The 19,017-nt window shown below is 55.7% G+C and overlaps 7 protein-coding genes and 1 non-coding gene across 8 annotated transcripts; 5 read left to right on the top strand and 3 right to left on the bottom strand.

Annotated features, from left to right (window-relative positions):
- The first annotated feature begins 150 nt into the window (after window positions 1–150).
- On the top strand, window positions 151–580 carry B0T26DRAFT_711981 (uncharacterized protein). Its single transcript, XM_060442066.1, has one exon. It carries the CDS (start codon window positions 179–181, stop codon window positions 416–418), a length of 240 nt encoding a protein of 79 aa, XP_060296924.1. The 5' UTR covers window positions 151–178; the 3' UTR covers window positions 419–580.
- A 445-nt stretch (window positions 581–1,025) lies between these two features.
- Window positions 1,026–3,811, top strand: B0T26DRAFT_711980 (uncharacterized protein). Its single transcript, XM_060442065.1, has one exon. It carries the CDS (start codon window positions 1,346–1,348, stop codon window positions 3,422–3,424), a length of 2,079 nt encoding a protein of 692 aa, XP_060296923.1. The 5' UTR covers window positions 1,026–1,345; the 3' UTR covers window positions 3,425–3,811.
- Window positions 3,812–3,884: 73 nt separating this feature from the next.
- On the bottom strand, window positions 3,885–4,003 carry B0T26DRAFT_t124. Its single transcript has one exon. It is a non-coding gene; the product is annotated as a tRNA-Leu (tRNA).
- Window positions 4,004–6,461: 2,458 nt separating this feature from the next.
- On the top strand, window positions 6,462–7,716 carry B0T26DRAFT_777641 (neuronal calcium sensor 1; the record flags this gene model as incomplete). The annotated part of the gene is made up of 4 exons (XM_060446636.1): window positions 6,462–6,630; window positions 6,888–6,973; window positions 7,169–7,464; window positions 7,537–7,716. Exons 1-4 carry the CDS (start codon window positions 6,620–6,622, stop codon window positions 7,714–7,716), a joined length of 573 nt encoding a protein of 190 aa, XP_060296922.1. The 5' UTR covers window positions 6,462–6,619.
- Window positions 7,717–9,040: 1,324 nt separating this feature from the next.
- On the bottom strand, window positions 9,041–12,054 carry B0T26DRAFT_855439 (uncharacterized protein). Its single transcript, XM_060447685.1, has 2 exons — window positions 9,643–12,054; window positions 9,041–9,584 (listed from the first exon to the last, which is right to left on the bottom strand). The coding sequence occupies exons 1-2, from the start codon at window positions 11,635–11,637 to the stop codon at window positions 9,492–9,494; spliced, it is 2,088 nt and encodes a 695-aa protein (XP_060296921.1). The 5' UTR covers window positions 11,638–12,054; the 3' UTR covers window positions 9,041–9,491.
- A 1,580-nt stretch (window positions 12,055–13,634) lies between these two features.
- B0T26DRAFT_711965 (uncharacterized protein) lies at window positions 13,635–15,430 on the top strand. Its single transcript, XM_060442064.1, has 3 exons — window positions 13,635–13,946; window positions 14,055–14,216; window positions 14,491–15,430. Exons 1-3 carry the CDS (start codon window positions 13,889–13,891, stop codon window positions 15,291–15,293), a joined length of 1,023 nt encoding a protein of 340 aa, XP_060296920.1. The 5' UTR covers window positions 13,635–13,888; the 3' UTR covers window positions 15,294–15,430.
- Window positions 15,431–15,737: 307 nt separating this feature from the next.
- On the top strand, window positions 15,738–16,160 carry B0T26DRAFT_314160 (uncharacterized protein). The gene has a single exon (XM_060434339.1). The coding sequence runs from the start codon at window positions 15,819–15,821 to the stop codon at window positions 16,053–16,055; it is 237 nt and encodes a 78-aa protein (XP_060296919.1). The 5' UTR covers window positions 15,738–15,818; the 3' UTR covers window positions 16,056–16,160.
- Window positions 16,161–16,266: 106 nt separating this feature from the next.
- Window positions 16,267–18,936, bottom strand: B0T26DRAFT_741188 (CDC45 family; the record flags this gene model as incomplete). The annotated part of the gene is made up of 3 exons (XM_060443937.1): window positions 16,267–16,996; window positions 17,052–18,109; window positions 18,169–18,936. 3 exons carry the CDS (start codon window positions 18,934–18,936, stop codon window positions 16,267–16,269), a joined length of 2,556 nt encoding a protein of 851 aa, XP_060296918.1.
- Between the last annotated feature and the right edge of the window lie 81 nt (window positions 18,937–19,017).

The raw sequence follows: 19,017 nt of genomic DNA, 5'->3' as shown, positions 1-19,017 counted from the left end.
ACCCATCACTACCTTATGTAGCTGCGGGTACTTGCCGCATGAGGCTGAATAGAGACTGGGGCCAAAGCGACGGCCAGTGTCCACTTTTCTTCTGCAACGGCTTTCAAACAAAAAAGAAGGCCCAATCAATCCATTGTTGATTCACTAAGTTCCTGTTGTTGATGCTGGTTGTTCGAACATGGCATCCCCACGCATTCAACACCACTATGCACTTCATACAATGCTGCCAACAAAGGTCCTGCAAGTTGCATGCCCGTCCCCGCTTACCTACTCAGTATGCCTGCCACCCAGTTTGACACGGATAGCTGCCTCTAGGATACAGGTTGCGGAATTCCGGCTCGACTCGGAAAAGGCTGCAGGGGCTCCGCCTGCGACACCACATGTGCTAAGATCCCATCATGTCGCGACAGGATTCTGAGGTGGGTTCAACATGGGCGAGGGCTGCAGATCATTGCGCACCGAGTGACAGCCCATGGCAAGGGACTCCCTATACACGCTTACTCGAGCGATCTACGAATACATGTACGTACGGAATTGCGGTACCTTTTTGGATTCGGATCTTCCTCTATTTTGTTTCACGGATACGCAGTAAGCTGTAGATGCGGAGTTTACTTAGTACCTACTCCATAGTAGTATTTTGGCTTGTCGCCATCGCTTTCACCCCGGCTACTCCAGTTTGTATACCAAGTACCTTACAGTATCCGTACAGGACAGAAAATAATCCGAAAAGAACTTGAACAGACCAGGTCTGCCCAGCCAAATGCTTGGAGATCACCTTGGCTGATTTTCCTGAACGCCAGCTTGGGACTGCAAGAAGCGGGAGTCTAGCACAAACTATAAAGGCCTGAATATCTGGCCTCCATGCGCTGCATTAGTACCTGTAGATCTGCTTGCTGTATTGTATTAGCTGCTCTAGTCTCTAGGTATGGTAGACGAGCAGCAAAATCGCCGAAGGTCTGCAAAACGACGGCCCGGCAGGTCGTATCCGGCCCCGCCTCCTCGTTCCTCTGCCCCCTCCATCATTGCCCCGATCCTGTCGGCACCGCCACACTTTTCCCCTACAATTACGGGACGTTAGGAAGGCTTAGTTCAGTCAGATAACTACCTACCTACTGGAGGCGCGCCAGGTTTTCCTAGTTGGTCGCTAAACCAGCTGTCCTTCCCAGCCTTTGCTTTGAATGCAGGTGCCGTTATCCGTAGGTACTGTACTGTACATACTGTACCGCGGACGTCAGTCAGACGCCGCCAACGACCAAACGTCTCACTCCTTGATTCTCGACCCCGCGTTCCTATCAAACTTTTAGTTTTCATCTCGAGTTGTTGCGCCATCATATAGCTACTTGCAATGGCCGAGGTTGACGAGCCGCAATTTAGCACGCTTGCTGAGCGCATTGCTGCTCTGAACAGGCAGAAGAACTTCCAGGCGCCACCCATTACAGTTGGCAAGCGAGCCCCGCCGCCACCACCACCTAATCGTGCCGCAACTGTCATCGGGACGACGACCGTCGCTAGCCCGCCATTTTCAGCTTCAGCTTCGTCCGACAATGCCGCCTCTCCGCAGCCGAGCCCTGCGATCCCTCCGCGCCCTACAAAGGCCGCGAGGGCCGCTACAGACTGGGCACCGCCGCCGCTGCCGAGACGGAAAACAGAGTTTGAGAATGACGAGCAGCCATCAATATCGCCGAGAACGCCGGCCATACCAAACGGCTCGTATGGCTCGTCCCTACCCCCTCCTCCATTGCCTTCGCGCAACTCGCAGCAACAAATCTCGCCCGCTCTCCCCGAGCGTCGCCCTTCTACTCAAACTGTTCACACGCGAAGGAATTCCAATTCCTCAGAAATATCGTATTTGTCCACTGTGTCGTCCCTATCCCTGAACAACACCAGATCCTCGGCTTCTAGTGTTGGAACAGACATCCAGCCCCTAAGGAGACTTCCCCCGGCCCTCGACCAGGCGAAGCTTCCCCCGCTACCGCCCACCCGCCGTGAGCTCGAGGCAAAGGCCAGGGAGAGGGAGAGAGAGGAGAAAAAAAATGCTGCCACAAGGTCACCGTCGCTTACACCCAAGCCGTCACCATCCGTTGGTTCCCGCATCGCGGAGCCCCCGTCCCTTCCCCCTCGTCTCCCGTCAAGGCCCGGCAGGTCCCCAGCCACTGCACGCGCCGACGAGCCATCGCCGGCTCTTCCAGCCCGCCGCTTGCCCCCCACCCCGACGAGTTATCCGTCCAAGTCTCCGCAGGGGTTCGGTGGAGGCGCGGTTGCGAAGTCTCCTGGCTCGTCCCCTCCCGCAGTTCCCTTAAGCTCCCGCCCCACATTTGAGCAAATCGATGCAGTGGCGTCCCGGGCAGCCGCAAGCCCCTCCACGGCGCCGCAGTGCCTAGTCTGTCGCGATTATTCCGGGCCGGACGCGGCGGCCGCCAAGTACCCCATCAGCTCTCTGCCGCGTCAAGACCCCGTGGGCTATCTGGCTCACGTCCTGTGCGACCCCTTTCCATCACATACGGACAAGGCCCGAGCCATCTTCACGTGGTGCCACCACAATATTGCCTACGATGTCGAGGGCTTTTTCGGCGGCTGCATACCGCGCGGCCAGACGACGGCCGAAATGATCTTCAGCGGCAAGGCCGTGTGCGAGGGCTATGCGCGCGTGTTCGAGGGCGTTGCGAAACGTGCCGGCCTTGAGGTGCTCGTGGTCGTGGGGCACGGCAAGGGCTATGGGTTCCGGCCGCTAGCGGCGGGACAGCCGCCACCCCGTCGCGACCCAACGGGACACGCGTGGAATGCCGTGCGAATCGACGGCGGAGAATGGAAGGTGATTGACGCGTGTTGGGGCGCCGGCGCCGTCGGCGAAGGCACCTACACCAAGCGCTTCGCCCCCGAGATGTTCTACCTCTCCAACGAGCTCATCGGGCTCAAGCACTTCCCCTCGGACCGGAACCACTTCTTCCGCTCCGACGGCCGCATCCCGTCGTGGGAGGAATACATTGTGGGGCCCGTCAAGGGCGAGGTGGCCACGTGGTACAGCGGCGGATCCGACGAGGGCCTGAGCGAGTTCACCTTCTCGCCGCGCGAGAAGAAGATCCCCGTCCGCAGCGGCGAGGTCGTCCGGTTCCAGTTCTCTAAGATCTGCGAGCACTGGCGCCCCGAGCAGCACGGCAAGGGCGCCCAGATGCTCTTCGCCGTCCAGATCCACGGCCGCGACGGCCGCTCCGATGACATGGTCTGCATGGAGACGGACGGGTTCTGGTACTGGGCCGACATTGATGCCGCCGACCTCGGCACGCCCGGCCAGATGGTCTCCCTGTTCGGGTTTGACACCCTAGACAACCAGAGCGCCCGTGGCGTCACCAAGGAGGAGTTCCTGAGGAAGAAGGGCCGGTGCGGCTACAGTCTGGTGGGCATAGCGGCGTGGGATCTGGTCTGAGTCGTTGTATGCTAGAGTGCTGTTTAGACTGCGTGTCTTTTGGATACATTTTCCGGGGGCGGGCTAGGTTGAAGATGAATGGGAATTGGTTAACTTGTTGTGGGATCATCCACAGCGAGAACATGATTAGGGACGTTAGAAGACACCCAGGCTGTTAGATTTTATAATAGTGATGATGACGACAGCAGCAGGGATACAGTGCTCCAGGTTCGCGACTGGGTTTGCGTTCTTTGCATCGAGCCCGACCGGGCATTTCTCAGAGTTTGGGGACGTGATCCAATGTGCCATTCGTTGATACAACGGTTTCCAGGAAGATACTTGTTGCAGGACTTTATAATTGAGCAGTAAGAGGACTACCTATACTCCCAAAAAAAAAAAAAAAAAAAAGAGCAGAGACAGGAGTTAAAAGCAAAAGAACCCCTTTTCAAAAAGGGTCACAAAACAAAAAGCAAAAACGAAATGACAAGGGTGGGATTCGAACCCACGCCCCATTACTGAGACCAGGAAGATCCCGGGGAGAAATCTGTAGAATTCAAGTAGTCCTGAACCTGGCGCCTTAGACCGCTTGGCTACCTTGCCGTTTTTCTTGCATGCTTGTTTGCTGATGGAGTAAGTTGTGCGGTAATCCACCTTTTGCAGTATTTCTTTGCCAGCCCCAGATCTTGGAGTTTCGAATATGGTCGTCTCGTTTGCTGCGGAGACGGGGGCGCTCCTTTCTGTAGGCAATTACGGAGTAGGGTGTAAAAACAAGGTGTGGCTGCCGTTCATAAGGGCTCTGCTCCGCGGTTAAGCCAAATTGTGAGCACAGTACTCAGTTTTCGGTATCGTACCGTACAGTACGGAGTACCAAAGGGAACAGCCAACTACGTACAGGTCGAAGGACCGCAGCCATGGTATTCAGATGCTGATTTCATCAGCATCGGCGCACCGGTTAGTTAAAAGAGAAGCAGAGACCAGGGGAGGTACTCGGGTCTGGCGTTCTGCAGAGCCAGCCCAATTGAACACACCTGTGAATAACCAACGACTGGCTCAGGGTTCCTTTCGAGCTCTCAGGTGTATCGCGATAAGGAGCAAACCACAAGGGGCCTCGCTTCCAGGGCAGTGAGTGTGTCGGCCACCGCGAGCTTGGAGACATGCCTGAGTTTCCAGAACTTTACCTCACCTATATTATTTATAATAAATCGATGGCAAGCCCGTTGTTGGCCTGGGGTCTGAACCCGACGCATATAGTCCGGGACCTGGGAGGGCGAGTTCAGAAGGTATACAGACCGAACCTGAGGCCACAATTCAAACTCACTAGCACCAGTTCGGCAGGCTGTTTTTTCTTGGCAGGGCCTACACGTGTACTCAGAGCGTCTTGGGGGTTTGAGATGCCTTTGTCTTTTTTTGTGGGACATGTTCGTCTAAATTCCCTCAAACGTGAGGGTGTTGGAAAAAGAGAAAGCCAACCTGAAATTGCACCACTCGCTGCGCAGCCCCCAGCCTCTCTCAGGCAGGAAGGCACGGGAGGTCACGGCGGCGGTGGTCTGCCAGTGGTGTTTGAGCGAGTTCAAGTGGCTGGCGAGACTTTGGGACTCTGGTGATTTGTCTTGGCGCCTTTGCACAGCCCCTTTTGCAGTCCGACCTTCCAGTTGAGCTGTACATGTTCCATACTCTGTAATCAACCAAAGGCTCTCTCCCCCAGAGGGCAAGAGCAACAGCAAGAGAGCAAACTACAAAGGAGGCCCATCCCGCCCCCATCTATTGTCACGTCACCCCCCTCTTCCATAGTCGCACCTGCCTGCTTGGATTTGCTCCGCCCTGCAAAATGTCGGAGAGAGAAGACGGTGGCGAGCGAGTTCCGGGTGTGAAAACGAAAAAAAAAAAAACCAGGCTCAAGAAAGTGTTTCTCCGAGTCTCAATGGCCAAACCTTCCCCGGATTACATCCATGCACAATACAGACCATTAACGGCTTGCAAGGAGCTTGACTAAGGTAACCTCCAACCTACACTGCCGTGCTTACGTACATACACTACTTCCCAAGGTTCGGTTCCCTACCCTTTTAAGGTGCTTTGGCACGGTAGCTAGGTCCATAGGTTACCGGGCAGGAGGCCTGACTGTGCCTTGCTGTTGGCGCCTCTGGGTCAACGTATCCCAGACCCCCAAGTCCCAAAAGGCCAAAGACCATAGCCTGGAGGTTGTGTTATCGTAACTCGGGCGCCCCTGGCGGTCCCTCGTCTATCCTATCAGGTAGGGTCTGGAGCTAGGAGGTTCCTGGGAATTGCTTACAGATTACAAGCGGGGCTACAGCTTCAAAATGGCGATCTTCTATTGCAGTTGCAGGACAGCCCGTCTCTACCTTCCTACGGTCGGGTAGTTTCACCTCCAGTAGGAAAATAAGGTATGATACAGTAGCGGCTAGGGAGATCACTGTGGCTAAGGTAACCGCCACTAGGGATGAGGCGTGGGCCGCTCGAATGAAGCGGCCTCGGCCTCGAATCTCCCGCCTTATGGGCCCAGAGGTGGGGTGTGTTAGAGTGCCCGATTTGTTCTACTCTGAAGGTGTGTGTTCGAACCCCCCGAGTCCCGCCAAACATAGCCCCTCACCTCCAGAGCCGCGCATTCAAGCGTGCCGCTGGGCTCCCGTAGGCGTTCCGTACAGTGCACTCCCTAACTTTCTGTGCATACTCCGTACATACATACAAACCCTACCATTGCCGCCGCCGTCACTCGGATATCCTCCCGTCGTCTTCGCTTCACTTCTTTCTCCCTTCTAACCGCCGTTCAATCGCATTTCTAGTCCCCCAACCGACCGATCTCTGTTCTCCACGACCTTGTAGTTTTTCTAGGCCTCGCCTTTGCCAAGAACCCTGCAACCACCGCCCCCCGCGTATTTACCGACCTGTACCTCCTGTACTATCCTAACTGGGCAGGTACTCATAAACCCCACGACGACGCACTTCACCTCTCGTCCAACCCGTCTAAACTAAGCGCGGACAAAGCCAACGGCGAACTAGACCACCGCGCAAAGTCGAGAACAAGATCCCGGGCGAAACTAACAAACCCCGAGAAGACAATCCTACTGTCGCAAACTTGACGCCTCCACACACCCGCACCCGCACCCGTCGCGCGCCCCCGGAGGCTAAACCCCCCCTCCCCCCCGCCTTCTCTGACGCGGCGTCAAACGGAAGATACGCACACCACATCCGGCCGCGATGGGCAAATCGTAAGTACTGCGCGCTTCATTTAGGTCCTTGCTCGCGCGAGATTCTGGGCTTTCGAGGCGGGATTCTCCTCGGCGTGCCTTGCACGAGGTCTTTGGGCGTCCGGGCCGTGAATATTGCGATTTCGCAAGCGCCGAAATGCGAATGCGACTGCGACCGCGACTGCGACCACGAACAAGACACATACCCGCCTAGAGTCTCATGTCCGCGTATTGTCCCGCTTCGTGCCGCAAAATCGCTGACACCACGTCCTCCACAGACAGTCGAAACTCTCGCAGGAGGAGCTGGCTGACCTGCAGAATGCGACGCTGTTCGACAAGAAGGAGCTGCAGCAATGGTATAAGGGTGGGTTGGCCTTGTTTTCTCTTTTTATCTCCCTCTATTCCCCACCCTTTCTCTTTCGGAGGAGGGAAGGAAAAGAGAATACCTGAACCGGGGCACCCGAAAAGGAGAGGGGAGGCTCTAAAAGGGGAAAAGGGAGAGGGGATATGTTCAACTAAAACATCGGGAGGCTAACACCGCGATCGCCTTGAACAACAGGCTTCCGGAAAGACTGCCCCACAGGCACGCTCACCAAGGACGAGTTCCTCGAGATTTACAAGCGTTTCTTCCCGTTTGGCGACCCGACGTCGTTCGCCGACTACGTCTTCAACGTCTTCGATACGGACAAGTCGGGGACCATCGACTTCAAGGAGTTCATCTGCGCTCTGAGTGTCACGAGCCGCGGCAAGATGGAGGAGAAGCTCGATTGGGCTTTCCAGCTGTACGACATTGACGGCGACGGCAAGATTAGCTACGCCGAGATGCTAAAGATTGTCGAAGCGATTTACAAGATGGTGGGTTCCCTGTTTGGCAGAGGGTTATTTGTCCTGCCCACAAACTAACCACAGACATGTTCTTGCCCCCAGGTCGGCACAATGGTCAAGCTCCCCGACGACGAGGATACGCCCGAAAAGCGCGTCACTAAGATCTTCCGCATGATGGACAAGGACGAGAACGGCAGCCTCGACATAGAGGAGTTCAAGGAGGGCAGCCAGCGCGACGCCACCATTGTATCTGCCCTGTCCCTGTACGACGGGCTAGTGTGATGATTCCTGTTATGAGTGTGGATGAAATAACCAAGAAGAAAAAAGAACCAGAAAACCAACAAAGTCGATGTATCCGGGGTGTGTGCGAGTGTCCAAACAAAACCCCGGGGATTTTGATTCTCAAAAAGGGGGTGTAAGGGGTTGGGTCGGAATCGGTTGCTAAAGGGGCGGAAAGAGGAAGTGGGGAAGGGATTATTCTTACCCTTGCCAGGCCCTCTTTTTAGGCTTGGGGCGAATGAACGAGCTATGAAACGAATGCCATGAGTTGGATCTTTTTTTTTTGCTTCTTCAAAAATCCCAAGCCCGGGAGGGTGGGGGATATTGGCCGGCGGTGCGATCCCCCAGTGCAGGTTTATCTCTCTCCGGGATAAGGAGCGAGGGAATGGCTGTGGCAGCATCAGAAGGATGCTGATGCCAGGTGAAGGAAGCGCAGACCGGGAAATGGGGGAGTGATGGAGAAGAAGGGGGTATAGATGACGACGCATGGGAGGGGAAAGACATGTCTTCTCTCTCAGGATTTGGCTTCAAAAGAGAAGACGAAGAGATCGGGGGGTAGGCTCGGCGGTTGACTAGTTGCGTTGCGTTGCGGACTGACTGACTGACTGATTTGACTTGATTTGATCTGATTTGACTCAGATGTTTTCTCGGTTTTTTCTTTCTTTTTACTCTTACATTTCGTTGGCGAATTGGTTTGGAATTCTGGGTGCCTGGGGGGGAGAGAAAGAGAGCGTTTGGAAAGGGGGAATGGGGAGGGTGGATGAAAGGGCGGACTTGCCTAAGCAAGGTACACACACACACACACCGTACCTAACAGTTGTTTACCTTTGTTTTTAACTCAAAGGAACTTGAAGGGACGCGGGAGTAGGGAGAGGGGGTTTTTCTTTCTTGTAAACTCTTTTTTCCTTCTTTCCTTTATTTTCTTCATATTCGTCCACCCTTGCCTTCCTCCCGAGCGAGCGTACGCGCGTTGTCGGCTGAGGTCTCCTCTCAGTCTCCCTTGGTTTGGTTCTTTAGTTTCCGCTATATGGCACTTTATTACTTATTCATTGCGTCTCTAGCTTTGGGAGGAATATTCGTCGCTTCGTGTCCTGCTGTGTCTCGAGTCCTTTCTTGTCTTTTCCTATTTATCCTAGGGCTTTTGTTGTTGACGGCGACTCTTGATCATAGGTAGTATTGAATTTCAGTCTCACTTTAACTTCTGACTCTTCAAAACCCTCGCTGGTGATTGCTGTTTCTTGTTGCTCGCCCTCCCGGAGTTTATTTATTGAATGACTAACCGTAACGTCGTACGGCGAACTCGATGACATTACGCGGACGGCACATGGCTCAAGCAACCCACCATGACTTGACATTAAAAGAGTAGGAAGATGGGTACTAGTTGAAAGCATCTGCTACATGGGATTTTAATACACAGATCCAGACAGACCACGAGGACCGAGATAGAAACGAACAAGGAAGAAAAAAAAGGGAAAACAACCGGCTGAAGAACGTCCATCAGTAGGTCAACAACACAAACACATCCATCCCCCCTCTCCCACCAATAAGTGCAATCGCACGAAGTGGTGGAATATTAAACCAAAGAGATCCTCCTAGACAAAAATACCAGGCCGAGGATATTTTCCAAACCTAGTCAATCGCCTTATCTGAGCATCATTCTCAATTTGCTAGCTGCACGCCGCGTTAAGCGGATTAGGAAGCCAGAAAAAAACACCAGAAAAGATGACGGATGGAACTCTGACAAGGGACACTGCACTCGCATTCTCAAAGTCCGAACCTTAACTAGAAGTCGCATACGCCTCGTCCACCTCCTTCTTATACTTTGCAAGAATGCCCTTGCGGTTCAGTTTTTGCGCAGCCGTCACCAAGGTCTGTGGCATTTCTCAGGTTAGCTTTGTTTCCCGGGTCAGGATTTGAGTAAAGACTTACGTTCTGGGGAGTCCACTCCTCGTCCGAGACAACTACACCCTCGATAATCTCAATACCCGAAAGACCACCCGCACGACCAGCCGCCTGGAGCTCCTTCAGGACAGATTGCTGAAGCTTCTTCTCATGGACCAGCTCCTCCAGACTCTCACCCTTGATGCCGATCGAGTTGGCCAGCTTCTTTAGGGCGGGTTCCGCCGGAACAATGATGGCAATAGGCTTGGTCTTGGTGCTGTCGGCGTACACGCAAATATTGGCCACAACGGCCGCGGAGCGGTAAATGGACTCGAGCTTCTCAAGGGCAATGTACTCGCCATTCTGAGTCTTGACCAGATTCTTCTTGCGGTCGATGATATTGAGATGGCCGTTCTTGTCCCATTCGCCAATGTCACCCGTCTTGAACCAGCCGTCCTGCATGGCCTCGGCTGTCTCCTTGGGGTTTTCGTAGTAACCCGACATGACAGCGGGGCCTCGCAGCCAAATCTCGCCCTGCGGGTTCGGCTTGTTGGTTGCAAAATATCCGGCATCTGGGAAATCAACGAGCTTGGCCTCGACTGCTGCCGGCATGGCTCCGATAGACTCCGAAGTCCACTCCAGGGGGTTTTGCAAGGTCCCGTTGGCCGCGGTCTCGGTGAGGCCGTAGCCGATGATCATGGGGCAGATGGCCATGCTGATGAACTTTTGGGTGTCCTTGGAGACCGGACCGCCACCGTTCATGCAAAGCTTCATGCGGCCGCCGGTAGCTTCCTTGATTTTCTTGAACACCACTGCATCCAAGAGTCCCGAGCCGGGAAGGCCCGCCGCCATCAAACGCTCCTTGAGCGCCAAGGCGCCCCAGAACAGGCCGCGTACTATCGGGCTACCGGCGTTCACCTTGGCGACGATGCCCTTCTTGACGGTTTCCCAGACAGCAGGGACACCAACAAGGACGCTGGGCTTGAACTCCCTAATGTCTCCCTTGCAGTTACGCACAGAGTTGTCCGAGAGTGTCTTCGGGTTCCCGTAGCCCATACACGAGCCCCACACAAGAGAAGAGTTCTCAAACACATACTCCAGAATGTGAGCCAGGGGCAGGTAGGTCAAAAGACCATCGCCAGGACCAATAAAGGGCTGGACTACCACGCTGACACTAGCAACCGATGCAACAACATTCGCGTGCGTCAATGGAACACCTTTGGGCGTTCCGGTCGAGCCAGACGTGTACATGATGCAGCAAAGATCTTCGGGGGATGGAGGGACGGGGTCAACTGGGTTTTCCTCGCCGAGCTTGCGGAGGTCGTCGAAGTTGAGAATGGTGATGTGAGGGAATTCAGAGTTCAGCTTGTCGACGTGCTCCTGCTTAACCTGGTTCTGGTTATTCCAAATGACAGCCTTGATGGAGGTGGCATCCTTCAAGACGTTGCCCAAGGTAGGCAGCAAGTGGGGATCCAAGAAGATGGCCTTGGCCTTGGTGGCAACCATCGAGTGCCTCAAGCCCTCTTCGCCCAGCGTGTCATATGCCGTGACGATGGGCATGCTCTGAGTAGCGGCGCCGTGGGAGACGGAAAGCCAGTTCTGGCTCGTGGCGGCGAAAATGTGAACGCGATCGTCCTTCTCGAAGCCGAGCTTGCGGAAACCGGCGCCGACGTTTAGCACGAGGCGCTCGTACTCGGTGAAGGTGATGTACTCGTAACCACTCAGCTCAAAGAAGGTCCAGTTCTTGTCTATCTCGCGCTCCTCGCCGTCGACGATCTTCTTGACCTTCTTGGTCTCCTGATGGGTGCGGACGAGCTTGCGCGAGCCAATGCACTTGGCGTTGCCATACTTGGCAGCACTCACGCGGACAAGCTCGTAGACAGTCGAGATGTTGTCGGCAGGCTTGGAGACGAGCTCGGGAATCGAGGTCGGGATGCGGCGGACCGGTGTCTCGCCCTCGACGGGGGTTTGGCCCGGCACCTCGAGAGTGTAGGGGGCCTTGGCCGAGAGGCGGGGCTGCAGCGTGGTAGACTGAGCACCCATCGTGAACGGTGCTGGCGGGTTATTAGGTTACTACGAGGTTGGTGTTTGTGTGCTCAACAAGAAGGGAGCTTGTTTGGGCGGCACAGCACAGCTCCGAGAGCCTCGGTGACGTGACGCAGCTGCAGGCTGAAGAAAGAGTGCGACGGCTTCTGTGGAACTGAGATGGAGTCAGGAACAAGAAGCAGGATTTCAACGCAGGGTGGTTCAGCGTCGTCTGGCGATGGAGTACGGAATAGGCAGAAATGGGGACAGGAATCGTGAAAAGGCCGGCGCTTTGGAATGCAAGGAGAGAGAGGCAAGCCGATTTTGAGGCGAAGCTGAGGTGGATGGCAGGCAGGTAAGGTAGGTAGACAGGTGTACCCTGGGAAGAGTAGGGAACAGGCTTGGGGGGAGACTTTCGGTTCACTCACCTCAAACAATGGACGGCAGAAGGCGCATTTCATTTGGCGAAGAGAACTTCTAGGTCGACTGGACTGGAGTGGCTCGAGCTTCCCCACACAGGATTTCTTCCCTCGCCTCGCCTGCGCCTGCGCCTGCGCCTGGGCGGGCACCTGCACCTGCCTTGCACCAGCGCCAGCACCAGGGGCCTAGGGCCAAGGGCCAAGGGCCAAGCGTCCTTGGCCGCGCTGTAGGCCGCGCTGTAGGCCCCGCTGCCTAGCCTAGCGGCAGCGCCCACACGAGTGCTGGCAGGCTCGGCATCCCCCGTTTTATGGAGGAGATGTTGCTCTGGCGTTCTCATGCGGGGTTTGCTCCAATACCAAGCACAGCTGCGATTGGTCACGCGCCCAGCATTGGCGTCATGCCAACCACTTGTCGGCCACCTAAATTACACCGTCGCAGTGTCGAATTGCCACCGTTCTTCTCTTTATTCTCACGACCGATGTGACGAGCTAGGCACACAAATATGAGAATCGTTTCAACTGAGAGCCCAGCAGGTCCTCACCTCCCGCCTTTAAGTTCCATCTGTTATTACGGAGTATACTATGCATAGAGTAGGGACGATTGCCGAGCTAGATTAGGTTGAGTCTGAGTTCGGCTGGCAGGCAAGCTTACACGTTCCACGAGAATAGGTAACCAAAAGTCCCGTCCTTGCCCAGAGAGCCAACAGACGGCCAGGTATTCTTACAGAAATGTTAATGCTGTGAACACGTTCACGCTCACCACGGATTCGCATGGACCGGTGCCAACCGAGGGTGCTGGGGGCCCGTTGGGGGGATTTAGATGGCAGTAGTTCTAGGCACTGACACGGCGCGCATGCAACTGACCTACGGCCCAGCATTCAGCCCCGAAAGCTCGCGCTTGGCCAATTTAGAGTTATCGTCATCTGCCTGCCTGCGCACACGACGCAATGCTCTGCTTGTACGAATAATGAGACGGCAACCACCTTACAATCCTCCCGCATACCACACCCGCGGGATTGGTATGTACCCTAAGGCCAGCGGTGCCTCAATTGCGTTCGGAATACTCCGTCCATAATCAGTGGAGTGTCCCAGGAACCAAAGAATGGATGGCACTGCGGGACATGCGGCACGGTGGTCACTGGCCGGCAAGATCCCGGCAGCATCCAATATTTGACAGCAGCAGTATGACGTGGAAAAGCTTCCTATCAACCCCGGGCCAACGAAGCGAAGGAAAAAAAGAAAAGAAAAGAAAATAGATGAGATGGGAGGATGGCCAAGGACGGGCACGCACACGCGCGCGCACGCACGAGAGGAAGGTCTACTAAAGAGAGGAGGAGATTTGACAGACCCCGAGTCATTTTCGTCTGCTGCATATCGACCTTCAACTTCTGAGAGCTCAGGTCGACTTGGCTACCTACTTGGCGTTCAGCCAAGAAAGAGCTGCACGGAAAAATAATCCAGTATGCTATGTTGCTGGCAGGCAAGGATACGTAATATAGATATGACAGTGGAGTCGCAAGTACTGGCTGGAACCCTGGAGCGGGAGCAGAATAAAAAAGGCGATGATCACCAAAACCCAAGGCTATCAATAATCCATCAGTACTGTAGTATTCCGTACCTTACCCATGAAACCGACATCTGAGGCAATCTTAATTATCATTCACGCAAAGACCTTATTACGAGGTATTCGGAAGTACTGATCAATTGCATACTCGGTATATTCACGAAAGAAATACATCAAAGTTGCTCGCCATAGGGTCGCCTCCGAATCCCTCTGCTGTACAAACAGTGTTGGTTAGTTGCTGGTTGCACAGCCCAACAGGAGCCATTCTTAGAAATCCCAGTTTGGCATGAAGCTCGACGCGCTGCTGCAGCTTCTCGGCGAGGAAATATCAACCCCTGACGAAGGTCGGCTAAGAAAAAAAACACAAGCGCCCCTTCCTTCAAGTGCGAAATCTTGACGCCTCTCTCGGTCTCTGGCTGACCCGCCTCCGCCGCCGCCACTGGCACATGTAGAGACCTTTGACCTGTTCTCGCAGCAGTTGCCCTCCCAGAGCCTAGGCTTTGTCGACCCCAAGTCGACGACCCTCGAGCTGACAGTTGCAGGCCGCGACTTGACCATCCACCAGTCGCCTGGCGTTCTGTCCTCGAACCGTGCCGGCGGCACAACCGGAGCCGGTGCGTGAGAAAGCTATTTTTTTTTTAATGTCTGGTCCACTTCGATTCCCGTCAAAATCCCCCACCTTGCTGTCATTCTGCACTACGTTACGGAGTCGGTAGGTAGTCCGTCTAGTAGTCTCACCCCTAGCCCAAGTCCCCTACCTCGTAGGAGTGGCTACTAGACCTACTATCCCCTTACCAAACATCAAAACCAACCTCAAAAACAAACACACGTATTTATGTACACTAACCTGACCGGTGCCCACCTTGGACACCCCTGTACCAATAAAAGTCGTCTGGAAGATCACGCCGCTGCTCGCAGAATGGATCAGCAATAGCAGCAACATCCTGTTCTCGCACGGCATCTTGTCGCCGCGGTCGCTGGTGCTGGAGCTCGGCTGCGGTATCTCTGGGCTCGTTGGCCTGCTGCTGGCGCCGCGCATAGCGCGCTACGTGCTGACCGACCAGCCGTACGTGGCGAGGTTTGTCGAGCAGAACATTGCCGAGAACTACCACCACTCCCAAACCCGCTCGCAGGGGCGGCAGCAGCAGCAGCAGCAGCAGAAGAGGCCAAAAGGCGGCCAGAACAAGCAGAAGCAGAAGCAGCAGGCCGCCAAGCTCACATCCACCCCCGTGAGGGAGTCCTCCGGCGGTGATGGCAGCGGCGGTCTGATTCACTTCACACCGCTAGACTGGGAGACGGACGAGGTGACACGGGCCTTGACCGGAGCAGCAGCAGCAGCAGCAGCAGCAGTAAATGACACCGCGGCGGCGGCGAGCTTCGACGCCGTGGTAGCCTGTGACTGCATCTACAACCTCCCGCTGATCGAGCCGTTTGTGGCGACGTGCGCCGATGCCTGCCGGCTCCGAGACGCCGAGGCCGAGGACGGGGAGGCAGAGAACTCCCACAACAGTCCTCCTACCGTGTGCATCGTGGCCCAGCAGCTGCGAGACCCCATCGTGTTCGAGGCCTGGCTGGCGTCGTTCGTCAAGCCGTTCCGCGCCTGGCGCGTCCCCGACGCCATGCTGCCGGACAGCTTGCGGTCCCACTCGGGCTTTGTCGTGCACGTGGGCGTCCTGAGGGAGGAGGCGTGATAGATATTGCACACGGTGAGGGCGTTGTAGATACTATGCATACATTCTAGTCAGTCCCAGCACTACGGTTTTATCTACGTACTGTGGTTTAGGAGATGAGGGAAAAATAGAATATAAATATTGGAATTGGTATGTCACGAGAAGAACGAAAAAGCTGCTGTTGCCATGTTTACGGTACGTGCTCCGCTACATGCACAGCGATGGCCTTATCAGGGGCATTACCTTGGACGAGACACCGGCCAAATCACAACAGCTTTCTATACATATACAAGCCTGCAGTAGAAACGTCGCGATTACTATATACGCCTCTTCTCTTCAGCCCGTTGCCCGTTCCGACCTCGTTCCGTCATACGTATATACCTAATACCCACCAAATGCCATCCTGACATTGCTTGCTTGCTTGCCGCAACTGAATACGTAGTATCCCATCTGCCCTGCCCTGCCCTGTCCTGTCCTGTCCTGTCCTGTCCTGTCCTGTCCTGTCCTGCCCTGCCCTGCCCTGCCCTGCCCTGCCCTGCCCTGCCTATGCCTATGCCCACCCGCCCGCTATGGTACTGCTGCTGTTGCTGCTATTTAGCTTCCTCCCTCCTCTTTCCAAGACCTCATTGTATATCCACTCCAAATACACAAGAAAAAGGAAAGGAGAGCGCATGTATGTGTATATGTCGCGGGCTCTATGAACAAGTAACGAGGAACCCATGCTGGTTTCTTGACGGAAGAGCAGAGGTGAATATCGAGACGAGAGTAAAAAGGATGAAATAAAAAATAAAAAAAACCTTGCCAAGCAAGCGCAAATAGTCCAAAAAAACGCCAAACCTATGGGACTGCCTTTCATTCATCAACAACGACGCAAAAAGAAAAGGTTGGAACATGTCCTCTCCTGATGCAAAGACAAAAAACAACAACCTCCACCCTAAAAAGAGACCAACCATGACCCCTTTTCCATCCTCGTCATCATCATGAAACTGCCCGTTCAGCCCACAACAGCCTTCATACTCAGACTCTCGAGGAACCCGCCGAGGTCCTCCTTCTTGACCTCGACGACGCAGTGCTCGAAGCTGTCGATGCGCACACGAGCTCTCGTCTCGCCCACGACGTCCTGGAACGCCGTGCCGAACCTGTTCAAGCCGTAGCCGCGTTCCCGCGAGGCGTCGTCGTCTTCGGCGTCGTCATCCGACGAGTCCGAGTCCGACGAGACGTCGGATTCTTCGCTTTCCGTCTCGCCCTCGTCGCCGTTATCCGCTCTCGCCGCCTTCTTCTCGGCGCGGATCTTCTCCTTGTTGCGCCGCTGCTCGTCTCGCGCCCGCGCCTTGGCCGCCTTGGCTTCGGCCTTCTTCTTGGTCGATTCGCGGTCGACAGACACGGTGTCGGGGCCGCCACCGCCGCCGGTGCCAACTACTACGTATACGCCGCGCTTCTCATCCAGGCTGGCCACTACCAGCGGCGTACCGCGGCCGCCATGAGCAAGCTTTCCAGTGGTGTCCTTTTCTTGCTCAGCCAGCGCCTCGCCGATCCAGAGAGCTAGTTTGGTCAAGGCCCCCGGATGGTTGAATAGCGCGGCATCGGCTGAATCCTTGACGACACACATTCGGAAGGCGCGCAGGTGGGAGATCTGCTTCTTCTTGAGAATCGTGGTGCCCGTGGTGAATATGGCTTTGTGAAGAAACTGCGCGGTAGGGAGGCCGGCCTTGAGCGATTCGATACTGATAGCTGTTAGTGAATGGAGGGGGGGTGTGATTCAGGGGCGGATATTCTCACTCTTCCAGCGCGTCGTAGGCATCCCAGAATCTGGGGAGCCATTCTTCACTCTGCGGTGTGTGGTCGCCGTCATCAAGCAGCTCCTGTGATGGGCCCCCAGGAGCAGCCTCGGGGACAGAAGTGCTTTTGCCAACTTCCAGGAGAGCACCAATCACCACGCCAACGTCTTGTGCACTCAGTGTTGCTCGCCACCCCCAGCTGCGGACGAATCCCCAGCCATCTTTAGCGCCGCCGCGGTCTTTGCCATCGGTGTCTATTGTGGGTACCAGCTCGTCAAGGTTATACAGCGATGCATACTTGAGAAGCTTTGTGCGGAGCTCCCGCTTCAACACCATGTCCATGTGGGCGTAACTCTGCTTGCACTGGACCAGACTGACGCCCATCTTGGCCAGCAGCTTGTGCAAGCGCTTCAGGCCCGTCTCGCTCCAGGTTTTGAGCCGAGAAAAGAGGTACGGCGAGTGAAGCATGCTGTCGTAGAGACTCCAGTGTCTGATGAGGAGGAACTTGGGCTCTGGAGACAGACGAATGCTCGTGTCTTCAGGGCTACGTGCCGTCGTGGGAATGATGCCCGTGGCTTCTGGCAAGACCTTCCCGCCGATGTCCGGGGGGTTCAATCGCCGGACCTCGTCTCGTAAGAGTTGACGTATCCTCGCGCCTCGCAACCCGAGCCAACCAGAGGTAGGCCGGAAATCTGAGCTCCGGACCGTCACGGCAACACCTGCGGACGAGCGGCCGTACAGTTCCATGGAAGTGACGCCAATGATTGTCAGCCAGAGAAGATCGTTGTCTTCCCGGCCGAGTTCTGATGCGAGGGAGTACATCATTGAAGAGATGGGCTCCGAGTACGAAGTGCCCAGCCTATAGTAGCTTCGTAGGATATCCTCGTTCTTGCGCCGTAGCCGCAAGAGCCTGCGCCTCAGCGTCTTGGCTGATATCCTCGGCGGCTGGGCTGCAGTTGGAGGGTCTGCTGGGTCGCTGGAAGAAAAGACGGCGTCGTCTCTCAGGATCTGGAGACCGCGCTGTTGGGGACGCCGGGGAGAGTCTGGTAGGGGGCTCGACTAGAAGCACGTTAGTCAGGATGCATGAAGAACAAGAACTGGTTACACGCGTGGCGCACCGAGTTACTCCGCCTCCGTTGAGTGGGCCGGTCGTCGTCCTCGCTATCCTCGTCGTCCAGGTCTGACCAGGACTTGCGCTTCTGGCCTGCTCGCGGCGTCGCATCTATGATATCGTCGTCGTTATCGCTGTCGTCTTCACTTTCGCCTAGATCCTCCCCGTCGTCCTCGACCTCAGGCATGTCGACCAAGGCGAGATACGCGTCTTTCTCCTTGGATAACTCGTCCTCAATATCACCGTCGTCCAACACCATTATCCCGCCTTTCCCAGGCTTGTAGGTGCCGTCAATGCGGCCACCCTTAACACCGGGCGGAGAGCGGGTCGCAAAGGTGGTGGCCTCTTCGGTCTCGGGCTCGAGGGGGAATCCGCCAAAGACGTTGCCAAGGTTCCACGGACGGTGGGAATCGGCGACCCAGACTTCGACTCCGGCGAAGGTGTTGTCGTCGCCCTCGGGCTCGAGCCCCAGGATAGTGCCCAGGTCGGCCATGCCACCCACACCCAGACACACGACAACGCCGCCGGCGCCGCCACGCGTCTCCATCATGGGGCTCACCAGCTCCCTCCCCACGCGCTCGAGGTCGGCATACCCAGCAACGGGCTGGATCTTGTGGGGGATGTAGTCATGCTTGAACAGACGCGTGAGGATGCGGCAGGCACAGAGAGCGTCGGGCTCGAGGGCGACCAGGACAAGAACGGGCGGCGACAGCGGATGGCGCGTGTTCTGCAGGTGCAGATAGAGCTTGGAGATGAGCGAGCGCGGGAGATGCATGGCTACGAAGATGCGAACGCGTCTTGGGCGTGATCCGGCCGATTCATGAGAGGCAGGCGAGAGCGAGATGGGTATGCCAAA

The sequence above is a fragment of the Lasiosphaeria miniovina genome, assembly GCF_030549165.1.
Source record: "Lasiosphaeria miniovina strain SMH2392-1A chromosome Unknown B0T26scaffold_4, whole genome shotgun sequence".
Taxonomy (NCBI): Eukaryota; Fungi; Ascomycota; class Sordariomycetes; order Sordariales; family Lasiosphaeriaceae; genus Lasiosphaeria; species Lasiosphaeria miniovina.
The sequence above is the reverse complement of the archived record's forward strand: the minus strand, read 5'-3'. Positions and strand labels throughout refer to the sequence as shown.